This window comes from Lepidochelys kempii, chromosome 3 (assembly GCF_965140285.1).
Source record: "Lepidochelys kempii isolate rLepKem1 chromosome 3, rLepKem1.hap1, whole genome shotgun sequence".
Taxonomy (NCBI): Eukaryota; Metazoa; Chordata; order Testudines; family Cheloniidae; genus Lepidochelys; species Lepidochelys kempii.
This window is the reverse complement of record NC_136382.1, coordinates 65,563,318-65,580,068: the sequence shown is the minus strand read 5'-3', so window position 1 is coordinate 65,580,068 and position 16,751 is coordinate 65,563,318. Positions and strand designations below refer to the sequence as shown.

General features: G+C 38.3%; 1 protein-coding gene across 8 annotated transcripts in view; it reads right to left on the bottom strand.

Annotated features, from left to right (window-relative positions):
• The window catches only part of DOP1A (DOP1 leucine zipper like protein A), an 89,986-nt gene that overhangs the window by 39,706 nt on the left and 33,529 nt on the right, over positions 1–16,751 (bottom strand). For 4 of the 8 annotated variants that reach the window (XM_073336554.1, XM_073336552.1, XM_073336553.1 and 1 more), the window contains 8 exons: positions 15,078–15,186; positions 13,374–13,494; positions 12,089–12,208; positions 10,283–10,397; positions 9,821–9,850; positions 8,778–9,011; positions 5,179–5,797; positions 1,900–2,174 (listed from right to left, as the gene is read on the bottom strand). In XM_073336554.1, the coding sequence (XP_073192655.1) occupies positions 1,900–2,174; positions 5,179–5,797; positions 8,778–9,011; positions 9,821–9,850; positions 10,283–10,397; positions 12,089–12,208; positions 13,374–13,494; positions 15,078–15,186 (1,623 nt within the window). The other 4 variants (XM_078852133.1, XM_078852134.1, XM_073336556.1 and 1 more) reach the window with 3 other exon arrangements.

Sequence of the window (16,751 nt, the reverse complement as noted above, 5' to 3'; positions counted from 1 at the left end):
TCTACATTTTCAAATACAACACAGAATACAAAGTGTACAGTGCTCACTTTATATTTATTTTTTATTACAAACATTTACACTGTAAAAAAGAAACTTCAATTCACCTCACTGAAGTACTGTACTGCAATCTCTTTATCATGAAAGTTGAACTTACAAACGTATATTTATGTAAAAAAGAATAACTGCACTTAACAATAAAACTATGTAAAACTTTACAGCCTACAAGTCCACTCAGTCCTACTTCTTGTTCAGCCAAACACTCAGACAAACAAGCATTCAGTGTTGCGGGAGGACACGGGAGAGGGGAAGTAAGCAATGACTTGTGCAGGACAAGGGTCTGGGAGCACAGGGGGTGTCAATGGGGAGCAGCAAGCAATAACTTGTGCAGTAGGAGGGTGAGGAAGGTGTCTTGCTGCTGCATCTGGAAAAGTGGTTTCTGGTACTGGGCTCGCCTCCTTTTACTGAGCTAGGTGGGCTCCCTTTGGCTGAGTGAGGCCTTGTTTGCAAGGGAGGGTGGATTTTACCTCAGGGACTCATCACACTGCAGGGGAGGAGAGGCTGGTGCAGGGAGGCTGAGCACACCAGGCCCATATTCTCTGTGGGGTACCCCCAGAGTGGGCAGCCAGCTAGCAGCAATAGGGTACAATGCAGGGGAGCTGGTCCCGGGAGGGAAGGGTCGGCCGTGAACAATAGGGCCAGGGCTGGCTAGGGTGACGATACATCCCATTTTGGCCAAAATGGTCCCCTTTTTCGGCTCTGTCCCACCCATCCCTACTTTTTCACCAAAACAGGGTACTTATCCCAGCTGCAAGGCAGAGCAGACAGTGGCAGCTGCTGCCTGGGGATCAGCTGAAGGCAGCACTGCCCGCCAGCAGGAAAGTGGAGAAATTTGCAGCTCACAGGCAGTGCTGGCTTCAGAGTTGACCACTGGGTGGCACAGAGCTGGGGGGAGGGGCATCAGCCTCAGCCGGGGGAGGCACAGAGCGCGGGGTTGGGGGGGAAGATCAGCCTCAGCTGGGGGAGGCGCGGAGCTCGGGGGCCCAGCCCCAGCTGTGAGCAGCACAGGACTCAGCCCCAGATGCAGGCAGCACGGAGTTGGGGGTGGGGGGGGAGTCAGCGCCAGCCCCAGCCCTGGGAGGCATGGGGAGGGCGGCTTGGGGGCGAGCCCTGCAGGGGGCGGGCAACTCCAGTGAGGCCCTGGCCCTCCTGTTTTTACTTTAAAAAAATATGGTAACCCGAGGGGGGTGGGGAGTATCAAGATCTCTACTCCCCCATTGGATCCAGGATGAGAACTATGTCTTTTCTCTAGCCTCTTCTCTTCCCACCCTCTGCTGGCGGCCTGCATTACTGCACCTGACCAGACAGGTTCTCCAGAGCAGTTCATGCTGCCCTCCCACCCAGAGGATCTGAGATTAAAGCGAGTTAAAAAAAATTAACGCATTAATTGTGCTGTGCCTTAATCGGACACATTAACACCAGTTAAGTGACAGCCCTAGTCATTAGTATTCTTGTTTTTGTTAAACCCCTATCTACCCAGAACATCTTCTCTCAGTTTCATGTCTTGGCTACCTCTCACAACATCTTCTCACGTCTAGTAACTCACTTCTTTCATTTATATTTGCAAAAGACCAATTCAAATCAGCTGTTTATACCTACACTGTGTGGAACTACCTTTAGTAGTAGTAGCTAAATATTTTAATTTGAACAGTAAAACAGAAAATAGCATTTGTCATATAACCCAGTAAGGAAGTTTTATTCCATAACCTAAGAAAGTATAAGAAGGGCAAGGCTGTTGATACAGAGTTGGAAAGAAAGTGTGTCTTCTTGTTGCTGGAAATACAGTCTAAAGAAACTAACGCACAAGAAATAAATGCATGGGCAGTAAGATGATTACTGTACCTTGAAAAAATCTGTCTTTTCAACCATATATCTCAGGTTGCCTTGAGTAAGAGGAGGCCTGATAACTACAGCAACTCTTCCTTGGTTTGGACTAAGGGGCTGTGCAGTTTCCACACTGTTTAGGTTTTCTCCAGTGACAACAGCAACAGATTGAGTCAATCCAACCAAGTCCATTACCAGAGAAATAGCAACACCTTGAATGCTAAAATCACTTGCTTGTCTACAAGCATTCATAAGAGTCTGAAGCCACAATGGAGGCTGTACTTGTTCACAGTCTGAAATGAAAATAAAAGGAAATATTTTCCATTACAAGTGAAATTGTTGTACTGCAATTAATTTTTCTTCCATTCTGCATACCTACTATGCCTCACAACCTATAGTAAATCAACTCTGCAGTATTCTTTTAACGTCTATATTTGTAACCCTCTCTCGTAATACTTATCTGAGAAAATGATTTGTAGTGTCAATAATTCTCTTTATTTTTAATAAAGTTGGTAGCTAAAAAGAACTGAAGCACCATGTCATACCTCCCTTTTAAATTATGTAAAATTTAACAAATGAAAAGGCATTCGAACAAATTATAAATGTGATATTACTATACTAATTTATATAGCACCAGAAGATGTACATGGCATTTTACATTTAGCCAATGTGCCAAACAAACATAATCCCAAAAACAGACAACAGAAGATATAACTCACAGAACAGCAAAGGTCATTTTCTTATGATAAGAATAAACAAACACAATAAGCTCTTATGTACTATATTTTTTCCTCTAGTCTAGGTGAGGTGAACACAAATTGTCCTGCTTTCAACACAACACTGCATTAGATCACTATATTTTACAAATGTGTAAAAGTTCACAAGTCAATCCTAGCACCGCTAAATCAGTTTCAGTATCTCTGTTCTTAAGAGAAAAGTGTATTCTGACCTTTGACATAAAAACTGAATACGATGGGAAGAAGAGCAAACATATTCTTTGCAATTTTAGCTCAAAAATAGTTGGGTTGAATGTATTTCACACCTTTTAGAGAGTATATTTCTATACTATACCAGAGTGCACATTGCTTTTATTTGTTCTCCTGACATAATTACTACCGTCAGGAAATTATCATGAAAGAAATAATGAAATATAAAATCTTGCAACCTAATAATTTTGTTCCAGAAATAACTCCATGGTTTCTTTTGTCAATTTCCACTAAATTTACACAAAAAACTTACTGCAATTCAATGCAAAGTTCATAATGTGAATTGGACTCAAGTAAAAACCTCTTCAGAAACTGAGCGTTAAGCCAGATTTTACACAAATATATATATTTACCTACTCACATTCTTCCCTCATTATCATGAAGTGATCATGAGCTAATTCAGTTTAAACTAAAAGGAAGGATAAACAAAAACAGGTCTGCAAATAAGTTTGTAACTAGGATCCTTGATTTCAAAAGGGCAAACTTTAAAAAATTAAGAGAATTAGTTAGGGAAGTAGACTGACGTGAAGACCTCAAGAATCTGAATGTGGAGAAGGACTGGAACTACTTTAAGTTAAAGTTGCAGAAGCTATTTGAAGCCTGTGACCCAAGGAAGGAGACAAATTTGTTGGGAAGGATTGCGACCAAACCAAGCATCTCAAGAACAAATGGATATAAGCTGGCTATCAACAAGGTTAGGCAGACTGAAGTTCTGGAACAGCCTTCAAAAGGGAGTGATGGGGAGCAAAACACTTAACTGGCTTCAAGGCTGAGCCTGATAAATTTATAGAGGGGATGGGATGATGAGATGGCCTACAATGACCTGTGGGCCATCTGTGACCTCTAGTAGCAAGTACCTCCAATGGCCAGAGACGAAACATTAATGAGGAGGGCTCTGAGTTATTACAATGAATTCTTTCACAGGTGTCTGGCTGGTGGGTCTTGCCGGCATGCTCAGGGTCCAACTGATTGCTATACTTGGTGTCGGGAAGGAATTTTCCCCCAGGTCAGATTGACAGAGACCCTTGGAGTTTTTTGCCTTCCTCCACAGCATGGGTCCCGGGTCACTTAAAGGTTTAAACTAGAGTAATGGTGGATTCTCTGTAATTTGAAGTTTTTAAATTATGATTTGAGGATTTCAGTAACTCAGTATGTTACAGGAGTGGGTGGGTGAGGTTCTGTGGCATGCAATGTGCAGGAGCTCAGACTAGATGATGACGATGGTCCTTTCTGGCCTTAAAGTCTATGAGTCTAAAACAGAAATGTAGGGCTGGAAGAGAACTTGAGAACTCATCAAGTCCAGCCCCCTGTGATAAGGCAGGACTCAGTAAACCTAGACTACCTCGGACAGGTGTTTGTATGACCTGCTCTTAAAAACCTCCAGTGATGGGGATGCCACAACCTCCGTTAAAAGCCTGTTCTAGAGCTTAACTACCCTTAGAAAGTTTTTCCTAATATCTAATTACAGAGCACTGTTTCTTTCCCATAAAATGCCCTCTCAACACCATGCAATGCTCTCTACCACAAGTCAAAAACAAAAAGCTACATTTAAACAATCTTAAGTTTCAAAGATGAATAAACAAAATCCCAGATGTCAGAGAGAGGGCATTTAATTATAATGCAAATTTACTCCTAATTTTTCAGTTCAGTAACTGTACCTGTGAAATTTGTGAATGTTGTCAGCTGGCACTTATAACCTTAATCTTAAACACTACATTTCAACAGCAAAATAAATTTAGAAATAAATTTAGAAATAAACTCTTGGGTAGTGCAAATTTTACTGAACTGAAATTTATAACTTACGGTTATACATTTGTTTCAAAGGGCATAAATATGGATAACAATCTAAACTATTAAAAAAGAGTTAAAGGCATGTTTGATGTAATCTTGTCACTATTCCATATATCTATTCAATGTGCAAATACATTCCAAGGCACAAGAAGAACACTAGTAACAAAGAACCTTGATGGATCCATGTATTATGTATTTCACACGTCGACAGCAGAATCTAGAAACTAGGTTCCACTCTAAGGTTCTTCCGTGTAATACATATTCATTACTCAAAACATACATGTATTAAAAATCACATCAAAACATCAATTTTCTTGTAACTGTATTAAAAATATTTTAGTTTCTAAAATGTAATCCAAGTCATAAAAGAAAAAAAAAATCTATGTCCCTACAAGGAACAACAAGCAACAATGTAAATATAGAAAGACTCCAACTACTTTTCAGATTTTCTAAAGAACAGTTTAAACTAAGAACTGAATATACGAGGAAAAAAAGGAGAAAGTAAGAAAATGTTACTTACCAAAATCAGATTTCTCAGGATGTAATTCTGATGTGTGGCTCCCCTCTGCAATGTAAACCGGAAAACTTGAACATTCAAGATATAACTGACATGCAGCAATAAAGGCAGAAAGGTATTCTTTTGGCATTTTATTTCTTTTTTTCCCCTTAGCATCTCCTTGTGATTCTCTGTCCCATTTTGTAGATTGTCCTTGCTCTCTAGTGAGGTCCATTTGAAGCTCTGTTGCCAAGGGCTGAGACAAGGAATTACTCTGAATTATATACAGGTTGATAAATCTAGTTAAAAATTGTTGGACATACTCCAAGCAGCACTGCATTGCAGTCTTTTGGATCATCTTCCCACTTCGAGTTGCTGACCCCTGTGCAATTATGGAAGGAGGCTGTACAATGGTTTCCTCAGATCCCACAGTCGATGCTGTCTCAGTCTCTGAGGATGTGCTACCTATAATAGCGATACCAGGTGCTTCGTGGCCTTCACTCAATGCTCTGTCAATGTCAACAGCTGTATCTGCCTGGTACTGTACAAACTCAGTAAATCCACTTTCTGATGATCGACTGCTTGGAGGATTTTCACCATCTTCGAATACATCATAAGGATTTTCAAGTGAAACTGATGGCAGCTAGTTGAGATAAAAGTATAGATAACTATAGATTAAACAGTAAAAATGAATGTCACTAATTAGTGATAAGAAATCATTAACTTATTTCCTAGTTTGAAAAGAATGGCAGTTTTGAGTTCTCCTTAGGGTTGCCAATTTTCACTGGACACATTCCTGGAGGTTTCCTCACATGACATAATCTTTAATTAAAGATTAATCTTTAATTCCTGGGAACTCCAGGACAATCCTGGAGGGTTGGCAGCCCTAGTTCTGTTCTATTACGAAGTTTTAAATTATGTGTTTATATACTCTTATTGTTGATCCCTTCCATACATTTTCCTGTCAAAACCAAGTTTTTAAAACTCCCAAAGAAGTATATTTACATGGCATGTCAACTATAACAGGAGATATCACTGTCTATCAACTGAAATATATGCATTTTAAGAAGATTTTAAACAAACAATTTATATTTTAATATGGATTGAGGGAGAAGGGATCAACATAGTAAAATTATAAGTCATTTGAAAAAAATCCTCAAATGTTAAAGAGAGTGGAAGACAAGGCACTAAAATTTACAGTCATTTTAGCTAGACAAGATGGTTGAGATAATATCTTTTATTGGACCAACTTCGGTGAAAAAGACAAGCTTTTGAGCTACACACAGCTATCCTTCAGGTCTGGGAAAGGTACTAAGAGCGTCACAACTAAATACAAAATCAAGCACATAGTTTAGCATAAGTAGTTAGCACATATTGTAAGGGACCATTCAAGGGTTGAAAGATATTACCTCACCCACGTTGTCTCTCTAGTATCCTGGGACCGACACGGCTATAATAACACTGCATAGTCATTTTAGCCGACAGACTTCCTGGAATGTTTAGGTTTTAGGATTTTCTTACATAAAGGAGCTGGCAGCTTGCAATCTGTTAACTGGAAAACTGTTCCAGTCATAGGAAGCAATATGAAAGGGTGGTGGAATGATGGAAGTGGGTGAAGGAGATGAAGGGAGTTGTCAAGAGAGAGGCTTGAGAGGACTGGAAAGAGTGGGAAGAGGTAAAATTTCTCTACAATCAAGAGATAGTTTTATAGGATGCCAATGCTCAAATAATTACATTAAAGATAGTAATGAATTTTGACCTACAATTGTGTAGGTGTATAGTTGGTACAAAGCTTCACGATTATTGTTATTGTTGTTGTTAATTTGTACTATTTAACCAGGATGAACTTGTTTCACATAATGTAAAATACTACAGATTGTCAAGGCATCTTTCAAAAAAGAGAAAACAGCTGAATTTTGGAGCCAAAAATGAGGAATTAAAAGAATTATTAAACAAAACAGAAATTTTCCCAACTGCATACTTTTAAAAAACACCATTAATTATTAATGAGTCGTTCGAAGTTCTTTACGAAATTAAGAGTTTTAATTCCAATATAATAAATAGCAATCAAAATCTAATGTGTTAAAAAGTTGGGATGGTCTCTCAACACAGAGCATAAATTCTTAGATTCTCAGCATAAAACTTGGTACCTAGCATCTTTCCCTCCTGTACCCAAAATATGTAATATATATAAAATCAAAGTGTGGGATTTCCTTCATATAAGTTTGTAGTTGTGTAAGACTTAGTATATTTTGGTTCAAAAGAATTGATCACTTACAAGATTTTTTAGAAATGTAAACTGTTAGCAGGTGAAAGTAAGCCAGTACGGCGTACCAGCAAGAGCCAGTACACAGCCAGCCGTACTGGCAGGGGGCAGCTTCCCCAGGCCAGCAATTTAAAAGGGCCCAGGGCTCTCGGCAGCGGCCAGAGCCCCGGCCCTTTATATCGCCACCAGAGCCCCAGGGCTCCCAGCCACTACCGCCGCTCCAGCTACCATGGGGCTCTGGTGGTGATTTAAAGGCCACAGGGCTCCCGGCCACTGCTACTGCAGCCGGAGCCCCAGGGTAGTGGTGGCAGCCAGGAGCCCCAGGGCTCCAGTGCCAATTTAAAGGGCCCAGGGATTTAAAGGCTCTGCCCCTTCCGCCCCTCCCCACCCCTTCCGGTTGAGGCCCCCCCCCCCCCCACATACCTTTCTCAGGACCCCGGCCCTGCGTACTGGTAAGTCCCTTCAGTTACTTTCACCCCCGACTGTTAGAAACTGAAATTTGTTTGAAATAGAAACAGTTGCTGGTTTTTTTGTTCCTTCTCTTTGTTTATTAAATGATTTTGAGATATACATATTTGATAAAACATTAAATTAATTCAAAAGAACTAATTTATCTGATCTATGCAAATTTATAAAAAGGCATTGGTTAAGAGCTTTAGAACTATCTCCAAATGGTAAAAGGAAATGATGACTATGATGCCTGATCCAATGCCTATTGATATCAATGGAAGTTTTGCTACTGAATTCAATGGACACTGGATCCAGCCTTTAGAGTTTTTTATATATTGGCTTAGAGATTTATCCAAATATTTCTCAAGGGAGGTCTCTAATTCTTACTTAGGTCCTGAATTTGAAGTGACTTATGCATATACTTAACATTAAAAAGTATGTATAAATCCTTGAATGATTGGGGCCTTCATCTGCAATTAATTGAGCAGTTCCAATGTTTTTATTAATCAAGGCTCAATTATGTTTACATTTATTGTTATACATTTTTTTTGTAAAAGACAGTTTATATTTTTCCCATCTACAGTTTGCTGCTTTTGCATGTTTTAAGAAACTTAAAAATGACTGTAAAACTAAAAATAGCACAAGCTGAACTTAAAAAAAGGTGGAAACAGGACTGAGAAAAATGGTGAGGAACTTGAGGAGACATACAATATTATACTAACAAATTCATCAGAAGAAGATGGGTCAGGTTTTTGAAAGTACTCAGCATTGACCTAACTTGAAATCACTAGCGAAATTTCCCACTGTCTTCAATACTAGCAGAGTTGGGCTAACACTGAGAATTTTGAAAAACCCACATTTTACACAAAATTAATACAAAAGGATGCAAAGGCTATTAATAAATTACCTTTTTATCTTCCCATTCTTTGATGGAGCTGTTGTGTCCACTTGGAAGCTGCAGAGTACCATCTGTACCTGCAGACAATAGCGGAGGTTGAACCTTACTAAGGATCTTTGAGCAGAGCCTGAGGGAATCAGTTAGTTCAGACAAGTGCAAAGTGTGAAGATGGCTTGTCAATGCAGAAATCATTCTGAGCAACAACTGAGGCAGATGTTCTGTTTGTATTTCAATGTAGGTCTCCTAACAAAAAGATGATAAAATTGAAAAAGTGTCTTATAACCCCCACCCTAAAATGTATTTGCTATAGCTATACAATAGAACCTTAGAGTTACAAACACCTTGGGAATTGAGGCTGTTCATAACTCTGAACAAAACGTGGTTCTTTCAAAAGTTTACAACTGATCATTGACTTAAGACAAGTCTGAAACTCTACTCTGCAAAAGAAAAATGCTGCTTTTAACCATCTTACTTTAAAAGAAACAAGCACAGAAAGTTTCCTTACCTTATCAAATCTTTTTTTTTTAAATTTCCCTTTATTTTTTAGTAGTTTACATTTAACACAATACTGTACTGTATTTGCTTTGTTGTTGTTGTTGTTGTTGTCTCTGCTGCTGCCTGATTGCATACTTCTGGTTCCAAAAGAGGTATGTAGTTGACCCGTCAGTGTGTAACTCTGATGTTCGTAACTCTGAGGTTCTACTGTACAACTATCACATACAGTTAATTTTATTCTAAGCTTCTTAACAATGCAAGTGGCAAATAAAATCTAGAAGTCCTCCAAGTCTGATATTCTATGCATTAACTTTATGAGGGATAAAAGGGAATTGTTTTTCAGTGCATGTTTAATCATTGGATATGCTCAGAGTTTTCAGAATTTTAAATCTCCTTCATTTATACAACAAATAGATTACAAAGAATTTTGTAACACTGATGGGATTAAAAAATTACCCCCAATCCCCTTTGTATTTTAATTTTCTCAAAATACAGATTTAAGAGTGAAAAGTAGCAAATCATTAATAACTAAAGGAAAAACAGGCTGAATGCCATACCTGACACAGCACTCTCATACTTCTAGTAGGCTTTGAAATGAGAAAGCAAAAGAATTGAGGAGGGAAGACAGATACAGGAAAAACAGTTCTAGCAGTCTTCATCAAATAAAGCAATGTCAATAGATAAAAGAAGATAAATATCTTACTGTGACATTCAGAACAATTAGCACCCAATGAATTGCATCATCTAACTATTTATCATATAAAACCCCAATGCAACAGGTTACATTTGTAACTAATACAGTATAAATTTTAGAAAAGGAAAAGATGGGATAAAATTCAAAATAGAATCAGATGACAAACAAGCTAACAGAATTTGCAGGCTCATGCATCAGAAGAACATAAAGGCTGATTTGTTTATGTGTCAAAATCCAAAATTCAAATTTCAAAAGTGCTTTATAAATCAGAGTACAGAAGTAGTGTCCTCATATACCTACAACCAATGAAGAAAGGAATTCTTACCAAAGAAACTATATCCAACAAAAAATCCACTAGTAGGCAGAAATTGGTCAGGGGCAGCTCAGCTGACTCATTACCACCTACAGGCCCAGTCTGAAGTCTAGCATGCAATGTCCTCCTATGAAATTAAAATATGTTATTGTTGTTTTTGTTTACATATGACATGATTAAGTAACAACTTAATTCACAGGTGCATACGTCAAGGATGCTGCATAAGAACAAACTAGCAGCCCAGTTGTTCCTTCTTCAACAAACAGTTGAATCAGTTTATAGATGACCATACAATCCTTATCTATCTGAAATACAAAGGAAGTTCAATATTTTATGAAGGGCAGCTACACCATTGTGTGCCATGACACACATAAGCAAGGCTGGGCTACAGGAAATTGTTTTGGTAAATCCATACATTTTCCCCTCACTTGGTGGTTGCCTGTTTTCTTTCATTCAGAAATTCAGAATCTGCTTAAAACACAACAAAATGGAAGAAATCCCCCTCCCTGCCAAAGGTAAATATTACCAAATAGTAACCAATTTCATCTCAGTTTTCAGGAAAGTCATACTTTCAAGGAAGTTGCTATTATTCTGTGCCTCATACTGGCACCTTTATCTATAGCGCTCTCAAAGTCCCCATCTGAAATCCATAGTTTTCTTCTAATTAAAATTCCCACTGTGGGAAAAATAGCTTTCTGTGCAGAGTATCATCATACAGATGAAATTTAATACCCACGTATAAATAGTAACTTACATTCATATATTTATCCTTGAGAGTCTCTCAAGGCTCCTTTTGCCGTAATTCTGAGGAGGTAGCATTGCCTTGAAAGGCTATGAAGGACCAGTGAAAATACCTTCTAATTTTCTAAATGTTTTTTAAATTTGAACAAGGACCACAACTCAGAGCCTAAAAAGAGGAACACCTGTGAGGAACGATCTCTCCAGATATGACGACAGTATTTTCTCAAGCCCAGATCTGTACAGTATTTAATAGAAGGGTAAAGAGTCAAAGCATTGTAAGCACCGATGCACATCTTTTGCTCGCCACGCAGATTGTTGATCAGAGGGAAACATTTTCAAAACCCTTTTGGGGCACAGGCTAAGAGACCCAACAACATACACCAAAAACAACAAAAAAAGAACATTTCTACCTAATCCAGTCAAATATATCATATGCTACAGATAATGAATTTATAGGAGGATAACTTTATTACATGGACAGTAAGTGTGAAACAATCTACCCAAAACCTTTTCTTGTCACTTTTTCCAAAGGAATTTACCTATCCATGCTGAAGAGGCAGTGGCAGGAAGACAAGAGAGCTCTGCAAAGATTTCTCTTACTAAAATCAAGATATCAATACCTTGATTATTCCCAGATCAAGAAAGGGAACTAAAAATAATCTGAATCTCAGAAATTAGGCCTGGTCTATACTTTGAAGTTTTACTGGTTTATCTACTTTGGTTACAGGGTGGGAATTTTTTTTACTGAAATAGCTATACCAGTGAAAGTCCTAGTGTAGACACAGTTATATCAGTACAAAGTGACTTATATTGGTATACTTATTCCCCTCCCCATGCAGGAGTAGCTATACCAGAACAAACTACCTTTATACTGATATAACTGCATCCACACTAGGGGGATTGCATTCCTTTAATTATACGGATATAGTTAAAACAATACAAGTTTCTAGTATAGACAAGCCTTTGCAGGTGGAGTACAATTATTAGTACATCTTGTCCACCTCCCTGTCAATACACAAACCAAAAAATGTAAAGCCAATTCCAATTTTACATTTACAGCTATTAAATACAACTTACCTACAACATTCTTCAAACCAACGAGCAATGTAATCCCACATATAATAAGGCTCAAAGGAATTAAAGAGAAGATTGGCAGTTTTAATCAGCTCTGCGGTTTTCTTATTTTCCCTCAATTTGCTAAAAGAAAATAAAAAATAGTAGTACAATTTAATATATATTACTATGCTGTGATTTAAGTGTTATGCAAAGGCGTATAATTCTGAATTTACTCACTGCAATGCTGATATTAACACACTGGTTCCCTCCCTCTCCTTTAATGGCAGCTCTTCAGCTGGGCATGCACTATTGCTTTTTACATCATGTCCTTGCATGGTTGCCATATTTCTTGCTCATCCCACTCTGTCTCAGATCTGTTTTCCCTTTTCTATATATTTTTACTGGATCTGGTTTCCAATTTTCATTCTTATTTTTCTTTATTTTATTTTTCTCCCCCTTCCCTGTCCTCCTCCAACATTCTGTTTCCCTCTTTGTCTCAGCTGCCTCTCTCTCTGACTCCACTCTCCTGGTCTCTCTACTCCCTTCATTTTGCTCTCCCTTTTTCTCCTCCCTAATGGCTTCTCTTTCTTTGCCACCCCCAAAATCCAGAGAGATCTGTACTAGACCTCTTTTGTTGCCTCTCTTTGTGTGCAAGAGCAGATCAGAGGCTCTCTGCCTGTGCAGCCTCCCAATTTCTGTTGCTTCATTGATGCAGCTTCTCTTCATGTTTCTGAAGACAAGTGACTTAAGGGAAGCCCACCTGCTGCTCCCTAGTTTCAGCCATATCTGTAGTGGTGGAGGAGTGGGTCACTTTCCCCACTCATACCATCTTCTTCTCTCTGCTGACACCTCACATAACTTCACCTGCCAGCCTCTCACCCCTCACTGCTTTTTCTCATGAGTGCCAAACATGGGAAAGGGAGAGCTCTTAGAACTCTCTTCCTGCCCGTCCATGACACACAGCATTCACATGGAGTTTTGCCTTCACACCAGTAAATGTACATTTACAGTAAACAATTGCAAAATAAAGTGACTGATATTGGTACCTTTTTAGCACAGTAAATGTCATTAAATAAAATAAAACTATAGATGTCCATTCCATCATGTCCCAAGGAAAATCTTCAATTGAGATCAATGAGAGCTTTGCCTTTCCCTTTCAGAGGAGCAGGCTTCAAGATATTGCTGCGTATTTAGCATGCATTCAGCAATAAACAAGTTCTACTATTTATTAATGTTTATATTTAAAATTTATACTATTTTCTGTTAAAGAGGAAGCATATGTTATATTCTTTTCCTTGTACTCTACCTGCTTAGTTGTGTGTGATCTTTGCTGAAGGAAAGTTCCATCTGAAGATCCAGCTCAGCTTTGCATTGTGTATATAATGTTCTAAATACTTCAATCAATACATCCTCTAAGATTACAGGTCCTAAAATGACCATGAGAAATAGCTGCAATGACAACCTTGTAAAATTAAGGACATTCCAATGATCAGTATCTGAACCCTAACCAAATCATTGGAATCTACAGTTTCATTTACTAAAGCCACAAAATCACTTTTACTCAGATAACTTACAAAGCTGAACAGAATCCCACTTATATTTTGTGCATTCTTATGCATAGTAGAATTTAAAACTATACATATTTTATACAATAATATGCTATTCAATAGGATGTGCAGGCAATTATCTGTGTGAATCCTAGTGAGTTAAATTTATCTCATAAAGCTAAACCTTGACATCTCATGATGAAAATCTACCTGACAGTGTAAGGTAAAAAATTAGAAGTAAAATATTTTGAGCATCTTTACTCTGATTCAGTTGAAGTGGGTTCTTCTCCATTTTTGGCTACAAATGTGCAAGACAGTCTTTGCATCAGACTCACATTAGATTCCAACAAACTCCTGAGGTTTAAGAAAAGCATCTGACTTTGAAATGAGTTGCAATAGTTCACAAAGTGGTCTGTCTTCAGAGAAGAAGAGCTTTCTGTGCTTTCTCTTGGCCTCACCTTGCTCCCATTAGTGGGAACACCACCACTGACTTCTGCAGGAGCAAAGTCTTCGTTTAATCTGCCAAACCAATTTGCCAACATGATCCTCACAGCTGTGCTTACTTCATTAAATCTTAATGTGCACAGTGTCAGTAAGATTTAAACTGTCTGGCTCAGAAATTATGGGTGACTGAAAAGCCAAACTATATGATAAAAAAATACAGTTAGACTTTGACGACTTCTCAGTCATTCATAATTTCTGAGCCAGGCATTTTAAATGTTACTGACACTGCATATGTTAAGACTGAGTGAAGTGAGAACAGATATGTGGATCATGTTGGCAAAATTCCATACATATGTATCATCTCTCCACATCCCCACACTTTTAATTTCCACTTACTGTGGATAATGTTTGTAAATATTAAGGAATTTAATTACTTGTTTGTTTATTAAAAATGACTACATCCTTTATAAGCCAATCAATTCTTACTGATAAGCTCTTTATGTACTAGACAAAATGTGGTATTATATTTTTAATATTTCAAAACATGTGTGTGTTGGGATAATGAGCAAGGGGCCTTGGGATCACATAAGCAGTAGTTATTGGGATATTTTTCCCATTTCTCTGTAACAGTGTGGTGGCTATGGTTTGTTTTTCTTAGAGAATTAAAAATCTAAATAGCATTCCCCTCAAGATTCAAATAACTTTGGGAAGATCAATTTTGGGGCCTAAACTACTTCTCAGTATTACTTTAACTTCAGATTTACTGCATGGAGTAGAACAATTAGGTTTTTGGGGGGAGGTGAGAAAGTAGTATGTGATTACATTGGAAGACACTATATAGTCCAACTCTACCATCTATTTACTGCACATTTCTTGAACATACCTACTACTTTGTTAATATCCTCCACTTAAGAAGTTATCCAGAACATTGCTTTATATGCTAGTCAACCAAAAGAATTAATAATTTTTAGCAAAATGTAACAAAAAATATATTTAAGGTTAGAAATATATGAGAGTACCTAGTTCAGGTTTGTCCAGTAAACTGATAAAAATCCGAAAAGGCTTTAGGTCCTGCATCAGTGTGCTCTCTTCTCCATGTCCATTAACTTGTAAGATTCCCACCATTGCCTATAAAAAGCATACACAGATCAGAAAATCAAGAAGAAAAGAACAGCTTCAGAAAGCAGGCAATTATGAAAACATGCAAAAAGGGGAATTACTCACAGTGGAGGAGACCCTGTTTTCTTACCTCCCTGCAGCTCATTCTCCATACCTAGGCATTCCCCTTATTGTCGATCACATTCTATTCCACAGAAGTGGAACATATTCTAATATTTGTAGAAAGGTGGGGAACACACAGTATAGTAGCATAAATAGATGCTTACTCAAAATTTCTTAAGAGTAATGAACAAGGGGTATAAAGTGATGATGTAGCTACTTGAGAAGGTAAAAAAAAATAAATAAAGGGCTAAATAAAACAATAATCTACCTATTCAGGATGCAGCTTGGCTGTCAGACTATTTTCTTTAGCTCAACTGTATAGAACAAGTAGCGACGAAAGCTTCAAAAGGAAGGGAAAACAATGAACTCCTATACTGAAGTACTTTATTCCATGCCACCAGATGCAGAATAAAACTAACTAGACTCTCAGAAGCTATTTAGTTTCTCTCTGCTGCTGGCACAGCAATCTATGAGTAGGCGCTAGTGCATTTCTTCTAGAGCTTCTAAAAAAGAGAAGACAGAAGGAATGAGACAGAAAAAAGGTTTGATCTTCCATTTACTAAGAGGTGAGTATCATCACACAGTATCTTGGAAAATCTTCTACACCTGAACATGCTTTTAGAGAGGCAGACTTTTCAAGACATGGCATCAAAGGACAAGCAAGTCCAAAAATCAGAAGAAAATACAAAAGAAGAGAAAAAAGACTGGCAAAGAAAGAAGAGGAGAGGGGCAATCAACATTTTGAAAGGCTTTTCAATGGTAGTAAGTTGCTGTTGATGACAATTTTAACATGATATGCTAGTGTTTGTCATGCTCTTTAAGAAAGATCTTGAAAGAATATACAAGTGGGCTCTGCCCTTTATTGGAAAAAACAGGTATCCTCTACCTTGAGCATGACTGCTAAGAAAAAATGGAAATGGATTGTATAAATATTGGCACCCTTTCTAGCATCATGAGAGAGGGAAAAGATTAAATGGATAAAGGCATCAGTCAAACATCCAGGTGAATGAAAGACACAGGAATGGATTTAATCTGCAGGCCATAACTTTATTACCTTAACAATGGGCAAGGGGTGGTATGCACCCACTCCCTCTCACAAACAGGTATTTCACTGGGCCCCATGCAGGGCTACAGGGCTTCCTCCATATAACCATAATTCAAGGTCAACTCTCTTTAGCCTCCCACTAGGATTCAGCTCACTTATGAATCATCTCGCCCTCCCCTCCACAAGGAGGGCAGAGGGTTCCTAGGGGGACCTCAGCCTGTGAAGACTTACAGTCTCCCCTTTTCACAGGCAAACAGACCAGCCAAATCCAAAGTCTCATTACATCTGGGAGTTGGCCCTTTTAGCCGTTATTCAAAATGGACACCAGCCAAGACGAGATGACCTAACCCTTTCTATATTAACTCCTAATGTTAGAGTTCCCATTCTTTCTTACTCCTTTTAACCTAACTGTGCCTCCAAAATGCTG